Below are 18,205 nucleotides of genomic sequence, written 5' to 3'. Positions count from 1 at the left end.
ATATTTTACTATAAAATATGTCATGAGATAAAAAAAATGCATGAAAGTAAAATAGCTCATTCATGTTTGTGAATTGATGCTACTGTCATTTATAGTGTATTCGTATGATGGGAAGTACAGATCTTTTATTTTGATGTGGACGTGTACCAATGATCACCCATTAATTTCTCCCTTTTGTTGAAAGGGAATGGATTGAATCTTTCACACACCATCTCCTTTAGTAAGCTCAGATCAATATTTGTAATCTCACCTTCAATCTCACTGCACCTTGAAAGCCAGTTCAATGGCATTAGGAATCCCATGTATAAAGAATACAGAAACACACAGTAAAAGTTTCAAAGACCCACATAGTGACATTAGGCTTTCAATTTAAAGAGGAACTGCAGTCTACTCACATAATCTGCAATAAAAACATTTTTGCCATTCTGAAGCTTCCTTCCAACCTCTTTGCATATTATTTTATATATGCTGTGATTCTCTACTTGCCAAATATGCTGCAGAAATCTCCCTCCACTGAGTCTGGCTGCAGCCATGTTTAACTGTGGGCAGCTGAAGCTGCTGCCTGTTCATTTCCTGGATTTACACAGACATACAGAGGCGCACCTCCAGCCCTGCAGCTCTCATTGGCCCTTTTATTACTCTCCCCCCCCCCCTCCCTTCATGGCAAACTCTCACGAGAGCGAAAGAGAGAGCTGTACATGATGTCATAAGCCTAGGCTAATGACCAGACAAGAAACAGGAAGTGGGCTGTATAAAGTATTTACTGGCAGAAAAAAAATGTTTTACTATCCAAAGATAAAACAACAAGGGCAGAAGATTAATTCGATGGAAAGTTGAAAAAATGATTGAAGTTCTGCTTTAAAACGTGACTCGGATGATGCTGGTTCTAGGCTTTTAGGGGCCAAAAGCATTTAAACATAACATATACTGTATCTGGCATTAATTTACATTAATATTCATGCTGAAAAATGAAAATGTCAGCTCATTAATGTGATGACTCACTAGTTCCCATTTCCTTTTTCTCTATTGAAAAATACCTTTGCTGAAGTTCCCAGATTCACCCACCTACATCCTATTTCAAGGGAGTCCATGCTATTCTGTTGGAATTTCATTCATTTATATTACAAGGTTTTACCATTTATTGCCAGGAGGAAGAACTAGAATCATCTAGGAGACTTGTGCATGTGAATCCAGATACTATGGGTTATAATAGATTGCGATAAATATTGAATGGTAACATAAAGCCAGATTCAGATGGTTCGAATGCTGTTTTGTAACCCTTTGTTCAATGTTCATCCATTTCATCAATACTATTAATGTAGCTTTAAAGCAAACCTGTAAACTACTTTAATGGCTGCCCCACTGGCAGCACAAATTGACCTTTACCAGGATCAAAGAAAAAGAAAAAATGCTTATGCCGCGTACACGCGATCGGAATTCTCGTCTGAAAAAGCTCTGATGGTTTTCCTCTCGGAATTCTGATGGAATTTTGCTCAAACTGTCTTACCTACACACGGTCACACCAAATTCCGACGGTCAATAACACCGCGACGTACAACACGTTCGACGGTAGTAAAAAAGGGAAGTTTAATGCTTCCAAGCATGTGTCAAATTGTTTCCGAGCATGCGTCAGAATTTTGCTTGTCGCAATTGCATACACATGATCGAAAAAATCTGATAAAAAGGTTTTCTGTCGGAAAAATGAAGAGCAGGCTCTCAATCTAAAGATGTATGTATATATATATATATATATATATATATATATATATATATATATACTCAGCATATTTCTACAATACATGCACATTTCCTTCTTTTATTTTTTATTTTTTTACACTTTTACCACCTCACCCCCGGAGGATTTTACCCCCTTCCTGACCAGAGCACTTTTTGCGATTCGCCACTGTGTCTCTTTAACTGACAATTGTGCGGTCGTGGGACATTGTACCCAAACAAAATTTACGTCCTTTTTTTCCCACAAATAGAGCTTTCTTTTGGTGGTATTTGGTCACCTCTGTGGTTTTTATTTTTTGCGCTATAAAAAAAAGAACGTCAATTTTGAAAAAACACAATATTTTTTACTTTTTGCTATAATAAATATCCCCCAAAAATATATTTAAAAAAAACGATTTTTTACCTCAGTTTAGGCCGATATGTATTCCTCTACATATTTTTGGTAAAAAAAATCGCAATAAGCATATATTGATTGGTTTGCGCAAAATTTATAGCGTCTACAAAATAGGGGATAGTTTTATTTCTTTTTTTTATTAGGAATGGCGGTGAGCTGCGATTTTTATAGGAACTGTGACATTATGGCGGACACATCGGACATTTCTCACACTATTTTGAGACCATTGTCATTTATACAGCGATCGGTGCTATAAAAAGACATCAATTACTGTGTAAATGACACTGGCAGTGAAGGGGTTAACTCATAGGGGGCAGTGAAGGGATTTAGTGTGTCCTAGGGAGTGATTCTAACTGTTAGGGGGCTGGGCTTTAACACACAGGGCAGTGATCACTGCTCTCGATGCCAGAGAGCAGTAGATCACTGTCCTGTCACTAGGCAGAATGGGGAATGCTTTGTTTCTTAAAGGAAAAGCTGCATCTTTGCAGAGCTGTAGGAGCGGCGTATACTAAAGTGCTCCTGGCAGGCAGTTTTGACCCTTTTTCGTCCACCAGCGGGGGTTAAAACCACCTGCTAGTGGCCGAATAGCACCGGTAAAACGGCGCTAAAGCGGTGCTAAAAGGTAGCGCTTCTTTACCGCAGTGTCAAAGTAGTCTTACAGTCCTAAAATAAGAATTGAAACAACTAAATAGACTCTTTGCAATAACACAGGAAGTATGCACAAGACAGCTCTGAAATTCTGTCAAGATTGAAGTGGTTGTAAACTCAAGAAAAGAAAAAAAACTGTAAAACAAAGGCATAATGAGATAATATGCATAGCATACTAGCTTATTATGAATTACTTACCTTAGATCGAAGCCCTTACAGCCATCCAAGTACCCTGCTCCGGGGCCCGACATCGCTCCCAAAGTTACTTCCGGGTATCGCGGACTCTGGCACTGTGATTGGCCGGAGCCGCAATGAAGTCACTCCTGTGCATGCGCATGGGAGCCGCCGGTCAGGGCACAGTCTAACTAAAGCAACGGCACGCACGTGCCATTGCTTCAGTGTACAGGTGCCGTTGACGTTGGCACATGCAAATACAGGAGATATCACCTAAACCATGCAGGTTTAGGAGATATCCAGTGTAGCTACAGGTAAGCCTAAATATAGGCTCACCTGTAGCAAAAAGCAAAATATTTTCAATGATATGCTTAACAGACCAAAATGGAACAAATAGAGACGTTTATTGCTGGGGTTTACGTATAAGTACATTTAAAGTTATCTGAAGCCCAATATTTTTTAGTTCACAGAGTAGGAAACTCAACACTCCCTGAACTGCATCTTTTTTCCTATAAATTATTAAGCGGTGATTTACAGAGCAGACCATTGAAAATCTTTTCTGCGCCAAAGAAGCTTACACTCTAACTTCTATACAGCAGTCATACAAGTACACAAATACACATTGCTGGGCCAGTTTGGGTATAAGCCAATTAACCTTACGCTGCCTATACACAGAACAGATTTCTTTCCTGCAACCAAGGGCTTATTCCCCTATTAACACAGACAGTGTTGACAGGGGAATCCTTCCCGGTGATCCATTGTATTCATCTTGCAGGAGGGGGCAGGGGAAGCTGTCCCCACCGGGAGAAGCTATACTTGCCACTAGCGATAATCACATGCAAAATGCAGTAGGCTGGTTTTATCCAAGTTAATCGATTGTTTAATTTGGTGCATTCAGCCTGCCCATACATGATTGGAATCTCTTCCAGTTCCTGCTGAACTGGCCGAGATTCGAACCATCTATGGCCAGCCTTATGCCGCGTACACACGACCAGACTTTGAGGGACTAGGTCTGGCGGTCTTTCAGACGGAGTTTTGGCGGAGTTCCGACAGACTTTCCGAATGAACGGACTTGGCCACACATAATCACACCAAGGTCCGACGGATTCGAACGTGATGACGTACGACTGGACTAGAATAAGGAAGTTCATAGCCAGTAGCTGCCCTAGCATCAGTTTTTGTCCGTCGGACTAGCATACACACGAACGGATTTCTCGGTCCGGCGCAGTTCCGGTGGTAACATTTAAAACATGTTCTATTTCTAAAGTCCGCCAGATTTTTGGCAAGCAAAGGTCCGATGGAGCCCACACAAGATCTAATTGTCCAACGGACTCGTTCCGTCAGACCTTTGCTGTCAGAAAGTCCGGTCAAGTGTACGCGGCATTACAGTATGTTTTAACAGTATGTTTGGGGGGAAGCTACATACTGTAAATAGATCAATGGTGCCAATTTTCATTGTGTTTAAACTATTGTGTACTCTGTATCAATACCGTGTATTAATCCTACTTCTAAATTCTGATCATAGTTTCATAGTTAGTTAGGTTGAATAAAGACACCAGTCCATCCAGTTCAACCTGAGTGAGTGTCTACAATTGTCCCTATCCCTGTACATTGCACACTCATGTCTGTCCCTACCCTCAAGGAGCCCACAATCCAAGGTCCCCATTCATATACTAGGGCCAATTTTGGACAGAAGCCAATTAGCCTACCTGCATATCTTTAGATTGTGGGAGGAAACCGGAGTACCTGGAGGAAACCCACACCGTCACAGGGAGAACATGCAAACTCCAGGCAGGTGGTGTCGTGGTTGGGATTCGAACCAGCGACCCTTCTTACTGCTAGGTAGTGCTATTCACTACACCACTGTGCTGCCCCCTATTAGCTACTAGCCTCTACATAGTCCCGGCGTACGCAACGTACATCACCTCGTTCCGAACGATCGGATTTTCCGACAACTTTGTCCGACCGTGTGCATTTGGCACAAAATCCGTCAGAACAAATCTGATGGATTTTGTTGTCGGAATGTATGACCGTGTGTACAAGCCATTACCTGTATACACCATCAGCACTCCTATGGTAGTATCCCCCTCTGTGTGTGATTTATAAAAATAAATGCTTTAAATACCTAATTTCACTGCCGAGATTGCGATTACATGACTGGCCAGCTTTCTCTTTTCCTCCTCTGAGAGATACAGGGAGCGGGGCTGAGATACCTCTGCTGATGTCAGTCTTGAGGAGAGGAGGAGAGAGCTGGCTGGTCATGTGATCACAATCTCAGCTCTAAATGATGTATTTACAGCATTTATATTTATAAATCATTCACAGAGGGGAACACTGCAATAGGAGGCAATGCTGATGGTGTATACATGTTAGGCCGCGTACACACGGGCGGATTGTCTGCCCAACTAAGTTCGTCAGACAATCCGACAGACAGTCCGTTCAACTTTTGAATGAACGGACTTGACCACACACGATGAACAGACAGTCCGCTGAAAACTTGCGCGATGACGTGTACAGCACGTACGACGGGACTAGAAAAACGACGTCCAATACACTGCAATGCAACCTTCGGCCATGTAAATCCTTTCTGAGCATGCGCCATACTTAGTCCGTCCAACTTGCCTACACGCGAGCGGACTGTCCGCTGAAACCAAGTTTGGACGGACAAAACCAAGTTTGGACGGACAAAATTACGGAAATTCCGAAAGACAAAGTCCGTCAGACTGTCGGCTGAAAAAGTCCGCTGAAGCCCACACACGAGCGGATTGACCGCTGAAACACGGTTCAGCGGACTAAGTTGGACAGACAATCCGCCCGTGTGTACGCGGCCTTAATGTTATGAGAGCAGCAGGAGGGTGGAGGGGCAGCTCACACACACACACAGAGGAGGGAGGAGGAGGATATGACACAGTGAGGAGAGCAGATAGCAGGCTGCGGATGACAGAGGCACCTAAACTGACCACAGTGCTGGTCTCAGCAGCCATGATACACCGTGGTCAGTTTACAGAGGGGTGGGGAGAAACAGGCAGGATCAGCCAGGTTTTTTTAGGTGTTACCAAGGGCCAAATGACATAGGACAAGCACTGTGTCATATAACATGCTTTAAAGGAGCAGCATCCATCTTATTTATTTATTTTGGGTTAACAAATGTTTTAACCTATTCCATTTTTCTTATGTGCAGGAACCTGCTGAAGGAGAAAGGGAAACCAGCACAGCCGGCAGTTGTACTCAGGGGCTTTGCTCTCCTTATACCCCCAAAACAAGACACGCCTAAACTGTTTAGAACTATATTGTCAGCTGCAGCTAACAAGCCCGGATTACGTCTTCTACAGAAAGTGAGGAATCAACGAGAGGGACTGGTAAGGTCTTCTCTACATGTATGAAACATTATAATGCAAGTGATTACTTATTAAATGAAGTATGAATGCACCAAGTTGCACAGACCAGTATTCAATCCAGATCACATATGTTTACAGCTACTCAGACATCCATATTACAGTAAATAGAAATGAAGACACTATGGGGGAGATTTACGAAAACTGGTGCACACAGAATCTGATGCAGCTGTGTATAGTAACCGATCAGCGTTAAAGTTTTATTGTCAAAGCTTTTTAGAACAAGCTGAAGTTAGAAGCTGATTGGTTACTATGCACAGCTGCACTAGATTCTGTGTGCACCAGTTTTAGTAAATCTCCCCCCTGTGTCTTGTCCTGCAAAAAGTGACTATTATAATTTACTTTGACTACACTTACTAAAGCACAGAATCACAAGTTCCTTTCACAAAGTGCTGAACTGACCTGACCTGAATTGTTAGCTCACAGCTTGCTCTAAGAATGTGCCCCCAATATTTTTTCGTTCAAAAGAAGGGCTGCCATGTGGAAGGTATTTTTCCAGCCTGGCAAACGGCACTTGTTTTATTTGTTGGTAATAGGAGACAGATAATAAGGCAGGTGTTTTTCCCAGGAGTGGAGACACCCTTAGATTTTAGCCAGAGCAACAAATGAAGGAGTCCAAATGCAAAGTCATGATAAGCCCCCCCTTTATATCCCCCAAGATGTGCCCCACAGTTACTAAATGTTCTCTAAATATTTTATGAGCCCCAAACGACGTCAGCTATGAGGAAATTCATTGGGCGGAGCCTGTGCTTGTAATGTAATTGCATTCTTTTATCCAGAAAGTGAGTCCTGGAACAATTGCTATATATAAGCACTTTGATACTTATGAACATGTGAGTGTTATTCTTGGATTTTACTAAACATTGCCTAGCAGTTTGGCACTGTTCTCGTTTATATGGCTAATGATGGTGACGTTGAGCTGTGACCAACTACAAGTTTCACATGTGTAGGTCACAGAGTTATATGTGATATGTTACTATATTGACCATCCCCAGTGGAGAGATGTCCATTTTGCTAATTTGGATGTCACATCCATACAAGCGTGATGGACACCGTCCCTACAGTATGGGAGTCCACTCAATCTGGTAAGCTTATATGCCCCTTTTCATGGTTTTGAATCACGGTAGAACTGGGTGTTTCAAGGACTGTTACATGGTGATTCTCACATTGAAGAAGATTTTCGAATAATCACTGTGATGTCAATACTTTGGACTATATATCATATTATTTTATCAAATTTATTGTATTTATATCTGTGTTCACTTCAATTTACTTCAAGCACTGCACTATTTTTTTTTTATTTAACCAAATATTTTATTGTAGAGCTGTACAAGGACTGTCACCTTCCTGGCTCGTTAATTTTCCAGTTCAAACTTATATGACTAAATTATGTGTGCTGGTGGTTGTGCTATTTTCTATTGGTACTCTGTCCTTGTTGGTGTAACCACCCCATAGATTGGTTATTGTACTGGTGTTAAACTTTGCCTATATTTCACCATATTAATTATAACAAAACCACACAGGTTACATACATAGGTACATAGTTAGTCTGGCTGAAAAAAAAAGACACTAGTCCATCTAGTTTAACCAATGCACACTTATTTTAATCCACACCTACTCAACCACGGCTAGGCAAACTACCCGTCCATCCTAAATGTTAACCTCAGTTTCTACCTAAAAAGGTGTCAACCCTACAAGAGGCATGGGGGTTGATTTACTAAAGGCAAATAGAAGTGCACTCTGCAAGTGCAGTTGCCCCAGAGCTTAGTAAATGAGGTAAAGCTTCACTTTGCAAAAAGTACCCAATCATGTGCAAGGAAAATTTTTAAAAAAGCAGCATTTTTGCCTGCAGAGCTTTTGCTCATTTACTAGGCATCTGGAGCAGCTGCGCTTGCATAGTGCAACTGCACTTTTTAAAGCGCACAGTCTAGGTGCCGGGTTAACACTGGTGCGACAAACACTCCGACATTGGGAACTCATGTCACATGACGTGTGAAAATTAATGTTTCCCTATGGGAGCCGTCTTAACTGATCCAACAGAAGTAGGTCCGACTTTGAAGATGCTTCCTGCACTACTTTGGTACCCCACACTCATTCACATGAGGGTGGGGGGGCTGGGATCTATTAAAGGGGGTTCCCAGATTCCGATAAGCCCCCCGCCTGCAGACCCTGACAACCAATGGCCAGGGTTGTTGGGAAGAGGCCCTTGTTCTCATCAACCTCATCAACCCCTCACCCCAAAGCACCCACCCCCATGTTGAGGGCATGCAGCCTGTTACGGTTGCTGGCATAAGGGTCTGGTATGGCCCATGCCATTTTTTGGCATAGAGGGTTCCCCTTAAAATCCATACCAGACAGAAAGACCTGGTATGCTCTTGGAGGGGAACCCATGCCAGTTTTTTATTTACAATTTGGCATGGAGTTCCCCCTCAAGATGCATACCAAACACAGTGCCTGGTATAAGCGGGGATCCAGGGCAAAGTTGGATCCAAAGTAGGACAAGTGTCGTGTCGCACCAGTGTGAATCCAGCCTAATTGCCTTTAGGAAGTCAATCCCTTTGAGAAGCATTCCTGTCCTTCCATATAATATACCTCCCAACCTCTTGAGATGGGAATAAGAGACACCTCTGGGCAAAGGGTACATCCCATGCAGTGCCCCCGATTACACGGACCGGGATGAATATGCATAAATTGCTTAGATAAACAGTGAATGGCTTTTTTTTTAAACCACTCCATTTCCTTTATAGTGGCTTTTCAAATTAAGAAATACAGTACATCAAACATTTCATCCAACCTCTAAATGTTTGTAACACTTTTGGCTAGCAGATAACACCTTCCCATATAGCAAGGATAGCTTGCCACAAATTTGTGGACGTGTTGAATTGCAAGTCTGTTAACTTGCTGCACATTTTCACTGGCAAGTTGTACACTTGCAGAGCACTTGAAGCAGTTCTATTTGAAGTTCTAGTTGACACTTTGCAATGTGTAGCAAATTTTCGTGACAAGTCTCTAGCAAGAGCAAAGTTGCAGTGGTGAGTCTACAGCAAGAGCTCTGCAAGTCTACAGCATGACAATTCAGCCACAGTGACCCCTGTGTTGGGATGACTATTGTACAACATAACTGAACCAGAACTTGCAGCAGACTTGCAGAATGTTTGCAAAGAAAGTTGATCTGGAGTCATGCAATGCGGACTTCCTGCAAATGTGCAACAAACATTTGAAGCCTGGCAAGTCTAGCAATCGCTTAGCAAGTCATTTTCAAACTTGCAGCACAATTGCTTGCCATCTGGGTTATAGAGGTCTGGACATTTGGGCAAAACACCGGAGAACTGAGTGGGATAGAAGGACAGAAGTATTTGGCTCCAAGAGAGTCCACCAAAATAAGGGACATTTGGTAGCTATGCTATATAGCTTAACGTTCAAGTAAACCCATCGTTAAAAAAAAGGCATGCCAGGAATGCTAACTGCACATTGGCTGTGCTGTCAGTCAAACTATCAAACCATCCAATGGCTGGTGTCATAACGAATCACATGTGCAGCACCATAGCAGTTGAAGATTAAACAGAGGCAAAGATGGCAGCTTCCTTGGCTGAAAACGATAGGGGAGTTTACTTCCACTTTAAAGCTCCATTATGAATCATCTTTAGAGAGCATGTCTCTAATCTCTGTATAGCTGAGCTTTATTCATTGCTAGTAAATATGTATGTATGTGTTGTGTGAAGGGGGGGTCGGTTTGGGGGGTCTAGGCACAGTATGGACTGCTGTGACCTCTTACTTCCTACCAGTGACTGACACTGCACTTTAAAAGGTATGCACAAGCCCATGCAGGACCGCTTTTTGCTTTTACATATCATCTACAAAGTCATTTGTGACTTATGGATGCACTTTACGCTGATGTATTATATATTGTTATCTTATAACAGCAGCAGGATTTTCAATAGCATTGATGGCATTGTAAAGGACAAACCGGACACAGGTTGTGTTTGGCCACCCACAGCTATACCTTAAGCTGTGGCTCACAATTCTGTTTCTCACCTTTTAAATACTATCACCATGAGACACAAAGTATCTAGCGCATTGTAAAGTGTAAGCTCCCAAGGACGCTAAGCTTGTGGGGAAGGTCATGGAAACAGGCTTTGTATGAAAAGGAAATTATAATTCTGCTGTTAGTGATACATTTCTTCAGAAAGGTCGATAGATGCATCATATTCAGCCAAGATGATGGATAGCCATTCACAAATACAGCAAGAGTAAAGACACATCGTGTAAGCAGCGGAATTACAATTTGAAACTGGTTGTAAAGTGGATAGTGCTGTATGGTGGAAGGCAGACCAGATAAGATTAGAACTACAGATTGCATTGATTTTGACAGAAAAAATATAAATCTATCCATTAAAGAAATGTTAATGTTAAACTCCAGGCAAGCAGTTGAACAACATTTGTGTGGAATATGTTACCTGCTAGAGGGTTTGTACTTAAATGCACATCGTCTTGTGATCCAGGCATCCCTGGCAGAAGACACAACCAGGTCATGCGCTCTTTGACACCTCTCTGCAGCTCAGGAATGCAGTCTGACCTGCACTCCACCTTAGTCTGTGATTCATTTTCAAGATAAGGTCCTCTGGCATTCAAGTCACAATGGCAAAGCAGGCACCCCTCCACAAAAACAAGCTCAAACTTTAAAAGTTTACGTATAAATGCTAAAATAAATAAATTATATATATATATATATATATATATATATATATATATATATATATGGAGTACAAAGGAGTATAAACTAACTGAAAGTATAACTAAAGGCAAAACGACTTAACTTAACTTAAAGTAGAACTATAGGCAATTTTTTTTTCATTTTGGATAGAGTAAGGTAGGGTAAAAACTCCTGTCAGATTTTGTTTCACCATCTGTGTCCCATTGCAGAAATTTCCCTTCACTTCCCTGTTCCATAGCCAAATAGGAACTGAAAGGAATCCCTGCAAATTAAAGTGGTGGTAGGGAATTTACAGTACTCCAGGTACATGACAGACCAACCAAGGGTTAATATTGCAGACCACCGAAGACCCCCGGTACCGTGAGACATCTCACTGAACATTAGACACAAGAAGTGAGTTCAAGAAAATGTCTGTCTTTGTTAGGTGTGTTACAGCTTATATATAGTTCAACATACCAATAGAAAGAGGGGAGGGGGGAGTGGGTAGTAAATTATGTATTCGTATAGAAATATACAGTTATATGGTTATACAAGTCAGTGACCCTCTAAGATACGTTATCATGAGTTAACAAGTGTCAACAGGCCATCTGGTTATGAGTCATAAGTCATGCATCCTGTCCCAGACAAACCAACCCATAATGATATATATATATATATTATATATATATATATATATATATATATATATATATATATATATATATAGTACATAGCTTGTGCACGCATCTTTCTAAGCATTCTGTTATAGTTGCAAATTTACGGTATCTTGTATACTGAAATAGCAGAGCATAGCAAAGCATATCAGTCACAACGGTTCGGGAATATTACTACAATCCTCTCTTTTGTCACAAACGTGACAAACAAACGCAATATGCCCCCGACATTCACCTGGACTACTTTCCCACAAATTTACCGCCACACTAAGCATGTAAAAATAGAAAACAATAATCACATAATCTAAACTGCATAGCAATTATCCATGAAAATTTAAAGGGGGAGGGGGCGTGACAGTCTATAAAAGCAAGTGAGAGGGGCAGGACAGCCTTTAGGCCAAATAAAATAGCCCCAAAGAAAAGCAAAAAAAAGTCTCTTGTATGGCTTCTCAATGTTCATTAAATTCATAAAAAGAAAGGAAAAGGAAATGTCCACATTATAATTCTCATTCTCCTAAACTTTTCCCAAAACACATTGGGCCAAACTTGGGTCTTCGGGCTGTTGTATCTGGATCTCTCCCTGGTGATGCTCTTGCTCACTGGAAATCTGCAGATCTTGGGCATGCATCATTGGCTAACCCTCAAGGTGTCATTTCCAGGAACATTTTCCCGCAGGAGTCCACATTTAGCCATCTAAGCACCTCCTATGGTATTTGAACAACAAAGATGAACAACGAAGATTTGCTTGTCAAAGCCATAGTCATCTCTTCATCCGGTTAGGGTATAGGGCAGGGTATGAATGGGGTGAGCATTTCTTCATGTGCATGGGGCTAGGGGTGAATGCTGGCTGGCTGGGGCAGATATTCCTCATCAAACATGAATAATCACAGAATCTACCTATTCAGGCCTTAACCATTGGAAGTATTAAAAATAATATTCCTCATTGACTCAAACATAAGCATGCAGAAATAAAAATGTTTCTCAGCAAGAGTTTTCATTATATAGATTCAATATATTTAACTAAACTTTTTTTCCCCCCTTCAAATCCAGTATTTCAACAAAACGTAAACACCTTTTAGTTCCTTCTATTCCCGGGACCCAAGTGGACCCGAGGATCTCCGAACAGAACATTTTACCCAAACTCATATTCTGACTCAGAAGTCAGCCTCCCAACTTTGCAAATATATCTGATCATCAGTAACAAACAAAACATTGGTGGATAAACAAAATTACATCATTAACACTTCACAATTGACACTCTGGGAATTCAAAAGGTAAATATATCCATAATAGTTACTCTGACTGTTATTCAAACAAACTTTCCCCTCAGTATTTTAGTATCACATGGACTCAATACATTAAGCAGTTTATTTTGGTCCTGGTTACTTAATTTCAGTAACTCTTCAAACATTTATAGTTTCACCCTTTTTACCAAAATCCCATTATCAATTTTAATTTAACCCCAAACTTTTAGGGAAATATACATTATCAGAAACATGGGCCTAATAACCTCTACTCTCAAAACAAGAAAACACAATGTGAACACCTTTGAACACCTTTTTCCAATATTTTTAAATCCTTAATTTGTATTTACCAAAAAAAAGAGAATATCAAACATTTTAAAATCCCCAATCCTTGTTAATATAGCTCAAACACAATTAAAACCATTTTCACAAATATAGCACATTTTTAACACCTTTTAACTTCAACAATGTAAGGACAGGCAATTGCAACTAAAACAGTCCTTAAAGTCAGACTCTAACTGAAATAATCAAGATACCCTATACATAAATTGAAATGCTACTTTTAAAAATGTATATCTGATCAGATTCTGTAAAAAAATAAAAAAATAAAAATAATATATATATATATATATATATATATATATATATATATATATATATATATATATATATATATATAATATATATTCTTATATATATCTTATATATATATATATATATATATATATATATATATATATATATCTGGTAAGACCGATTGAGATTGTGAGATAAATTTCCTTAATTAGTTCTGAGTCAGCGTAAATCAAAAAGTGTGTTTTATTGTACACACTAAAGTAGAAAATAATACTTACAAAAATAGTACAATGATAAAATTATTAGTATCGTTCTTTCTTTTCAAAGATATCAAAATCAAGCTAGACCATGTGTTCTATCTAAAATGGCGGTATAATCCTTTGTATGCTGAAAATAGCTAAGAGTCTGTTTGCTGGAATGTATGTTGTCTTCAGAGTGTAGTTGCGAGAGAGAGACTCTTCCTCAGCCTTTTGCTTATATCAACCAAAGCTTCTAAATTCGCGCCAAAAGAATAAACCCTCCTTCACAAGGATGTGGGCTAAAGAGTGGTTACTAACATCTGGTGTCACTTAAACACAGGAAGTGGGGGAAGGGAAGTTTCAGACTCTAAACCGTAAACAACATCTCAATTACATAGGAATATATCCCTTAAAAGCATATATAAGATTTACAATATTCATCAAAATCCTGACAGGTTTTAAATGTTTACTTTTTCAATTCTAGCATGTCATAACATGGAGATTGATTGATTCAGAGTTTTCTTTCACACAATAGAGAATTCATATTCTAAATAAAGTATAATAAAGCCAATTAAAATTTAGATATTAAGAATATAACAGATTCCACAAAAAACTAAATTTGGTACCAGTGCATACATGCAATTTATCAGTGACGTGTCACATTTCCCTTTTATTGTTCCCAATTAACTATGCATTGGGCATGGGCTTAATATGTGCCCATGACATTTCATGAATAGACTGACAATAGTTGCAACAAAATTTTAACAATAAACATGTATTTTTATGGATAACATTTCTGAATCAACTCCTTCTTTAACATTCCCTCTCCACCTCAGCTAGTCTCTCGGACACACCGAATATGTAATGCAAATCGGTGGCGAAGGAATGGTCGGTGGTTTGATCCCCTTTTTTTTACTTGAAGCAACATAGTGCAAGCGGACATGTACCTCTGTGTATTGTGCTTATACTCTAAATTGGAATTCTAATGCCGCGTACACACGAGCGGACTTTTGAACATCCAAAGTCCGACGGAATGATTCCGTCAGACTATTCGATCGTGTGTGGGCTGCAACGGACTTTTGATTCGCCAAAGTCTGACGGACTTTAGAATATGGAACATGCTTCAAATTTTTCCGACGGAACTCCGCCGGACCCGGTCCCTCCGAAAAATTCGCTCGTGTGTATGCTATTCCGACGGACTAAAACCGACGCTAGGGCAGCTATTGGCTACTGGCTATGAACTTCCTTATTTGAGTCCAGTCGTACGTCGTCACGTTCGAATCCGTCGGAGTTTAGTGTGATTGTGTGTGGCCAAGTCCGCTCAGTCGAAAAGTCCGTCAGAACTCTGTCGGAACTCCGACAGAACTCCGGCAGAACTCCTTCGGAAGTCTGTCGGACATAAGTTCTCTCATGTGTACGGGGCTTTAGACAAGACAAAAAATCACATATACATCAAATTAAGCATTTCTCTCTATTAACAACAACTTTCCCTTACCTAATAACCAGTAATTCACCAGTTAATTAACGGCCTCCCAGAATTCTGCTCTTGCGCGCCCCCTGGGGCACGCACTCGAGAGCATCCGTGATCACGGTAAACGGCCGCACATCGCGGCCGTTTACCACGTGATCGCTCCGTCAAATGACGGAGTGGTCACTTGTAAACAAACCGGCGTCATAACATGACGTCGGTTCCTCCCTCCCCTCTCTGTACTGATCGGTACAGCGGAGGGGGAAGAGATCGGTGTCAGCAGCGCCGTGGGCTGCATCTGCAGTGCCCACATCACTGCTCACCGAATTTAACCCCTCAATACCATGGCAATACTCTGCAATACCCTGCCAATACTCTGCAATACCCTGCCAATACTCTCCAATACCCTGCCAATACTCTCCAATACCCGCCAATACTCTCCAATACCCGCCAATACTCTGCAATACCCCGCCAATACTGCAATACCCCGCCAATACTCTGCAATACCCGCCAATAATCAGCAATACCAGCCAATACTCTGCAATACCAGCCAATACTCTGCAATACCCTGCCAATACCCGCCAATACTCTGCAATACCCTGCCAATACTCTGCAACACCGGCCAATACTCTGCAACACCCGCCAATACTCTGCAATACCCCGCCAATACTCTGCAATACTCTGCAATACCCTGCCATAAATTGCCATAAATTGCCATACCTAGCCATACTCAGAGATACCCTGCAATACCCAGCCATACTCAGAGATACCCAGCCATACCCAGCCATACTCGGTGATACCCTGCAATTCCCAGCCATAGACGCCCCCCCTTTTTCCCAAAAAAACGCATTCAAAAAATTGCTGCACAAATACCGCGCAAGATAAAAAGTTGCAACGACCACCATTGTATTCTCTAGAGTCTTTGCTAAAAAAAACATATATAAGGTTCTATGTAATTTTCTAGCAAATAAAATATGATTTTTACATGTAGGAGAGAAATGTCAGAATTGTCCTGGGTGCTCCAGAACGCCTGATGGTGCTCCCTGCATGTTGGGCCTCTGTATGTGGCCACGCTGTGTAAAAATCTCACACATGTGGTATCGCCATACTCGGGAGTAATAGCAGAATGTGTTTTGTAATTTGTGGTATGCATAAGCTCTATGTGAGAAATAAACTGATAATATGACAATTTTGTGGGAAAAAAAAGGAAAAAAAATCTTGATTTTGCAAAGAATTGTGGGAAAAAAAATGACAACTTCAAAAAAACTCATCATGCCTCTTACTAAATACCTTAGAATGTCTATTTTCCAAAAAGGGATCATTTGGGGGGTCTTTGTACTTTTACGGCATGTTAGGGTCTCTAGAATTGAAATAGGCCGCCAGTACTTCAGGTGTGATCAATTTTTAGATATTGGCACCATAGCTTGTGGACTCTATAACTTTCACAAAGACCAAATAATATCCATCAATTTGTACTTATTTTTACCAAAGATATGTAGTAGTATAAATTTTGGCCAAAATTTATGAAGAAAAGTTACTAATCTGCTAAATTTTATAACAGAAACGAATAAAAATTCATTTTTTTACAGAATTTTCGGGTTTTTTCTTTTATAGCACAAAAAATTAAAAATCCAGCGGTGATTAAATACCACCAAAAGAAAGCTCCATTTGTGTGAAAAAAAGGGCAAAAATTTCATATGGGTACAGTGTTGCATGACTGAGTAATTGTCATTCAAAAGCTGAAAATTGGTCTGGTTATTAAGGGTGTTTAAGTGCCCAGTGGTCAATGACATACACACATTTGAATTTTCTCCATACCTTCTTTCATTATTTAAAGAAAACTTAGCAGATTATCTGAACATACATAGAAAAGTAGCCACCACTTTCACGATATTTGAATATAAGCAAGGGTAATTTCTAATTTACTTTTTTCCCTATTTCTGACTCATTATCACAGTGAAAGTAGGACTGCCTTACCTTAAACCCCATGTTTCACACAACAGATTATCTTATACTCTATGCAAATGTGATAGACAAGAAAAGCAAGATAGAGAAAGAAACAGTTTTGCGGGCCTGGTGGTAATTGCCTTATTAACACCAACACTTTTCCCTCCTTCCCAAAAGAGTGTAGTACTACTTAAAACTTCTTAAGAGGCCTACCAAAGGCCAAGCCTGCCAAAGGCCACTTATAAGGCATAGTCCATTTCACTTCTTAACTAAATTTAAGAGACTAAGGTTTTATCAGAGCTGAGGCAAGAAAACAATTAGTCAATATGAGACAAAAAGGTACCTTACCACAGTTGATCACCTTATCTCAACTAGTGCCTCCATTTGAAGGGGTTTTAGACTACTCCAGGTACATGACAGACCCCTGAAAACCCCCAGTACTGTGAGACATCTCACTGAACATTAGACACAAGAAGTGAGTTCAAGAAAATGTCTGCCTTTATTAGGTGGGTTACAGCTTATATATGGTTCAACATACCAATAAAAAGAGGGGAGGGGGGAGTGGTTAGTAATTGAGGTATTTGTATAGAAATATATAGTTATATGGTTATAGAAGTCAGTAACCCTCTAAAATACGTCATCATGAGTTAACCACAGGTCAACAGGCCATCTGGTTATGAGTCATAAGTCATGCATCCTGTCCCAGACAAACCAACCCACAATGATATTATTTATATATATATATATATATATATATATATATATATATATATATATATATATATATATATATATATATATATATATATATTACATAGCTTGTGCACACATCTTTCTAAGCATTCTGTTATAGTTGCAAATTTAAGCTATCTTGTATACTGAAATAGCAGAGCACATCAAAGCATATCAGTTACAATGGTTTGGCCATATTACTACAATCTGTAGGTACAAATTATCCATGGGAGCTTACGCCCACTTTAAGGGAATTGCTTGGGGACCCCCAGGTCACCAGAACTAGT

General features: G+C 40.2%; 1 protein-coding gene across 1 annotated transcript in view; it reads left to right on the top strand.

The window, feature by feature from the left end:
• CNGB3 (cyclic nucleotide gated channel subunit beta 3) overlaps positions 1 to 18,205 on the top strand; it is a 534,104-nt gene that overhangs the window by 496,548 nt on the left and 19,351 nt on the right. Inside the window, exon 20 of the mRNA XM_077492986.1 lies at positions 6,132 to 6,309. Within this exon, the coding sequence (XP_077349112.1) occupies positions 6,132 to 6,309 (178 nt within the window). The remainder of the gene's footprint in view (positions 1 to 6,131; positions 6,310 to 18,205) is intronic.

Source organism: Lithobates pipiens, unplaced genomic scaffold (assembly GCF_037356315.1).
Source record: "Lithobates pipiens isolate NorthernLeopardFrog02 unplaced genomic scaffold, aLitPip1_a1.2 Scaffold_19, whole genome shotgun sequence".
In the NCBI taxonomy this organism is placed as follows: Eukaryota; Metazoa; Chordata; class Amphibia; order Anura; family Ranidae; genus Lithobates; species Lithobates pipiens.
The sequence above is the reverse complement of the archived record's forward strand: the minus strand, read 5'-3'. Positions and strand labels throughout refer to the sequence as shown.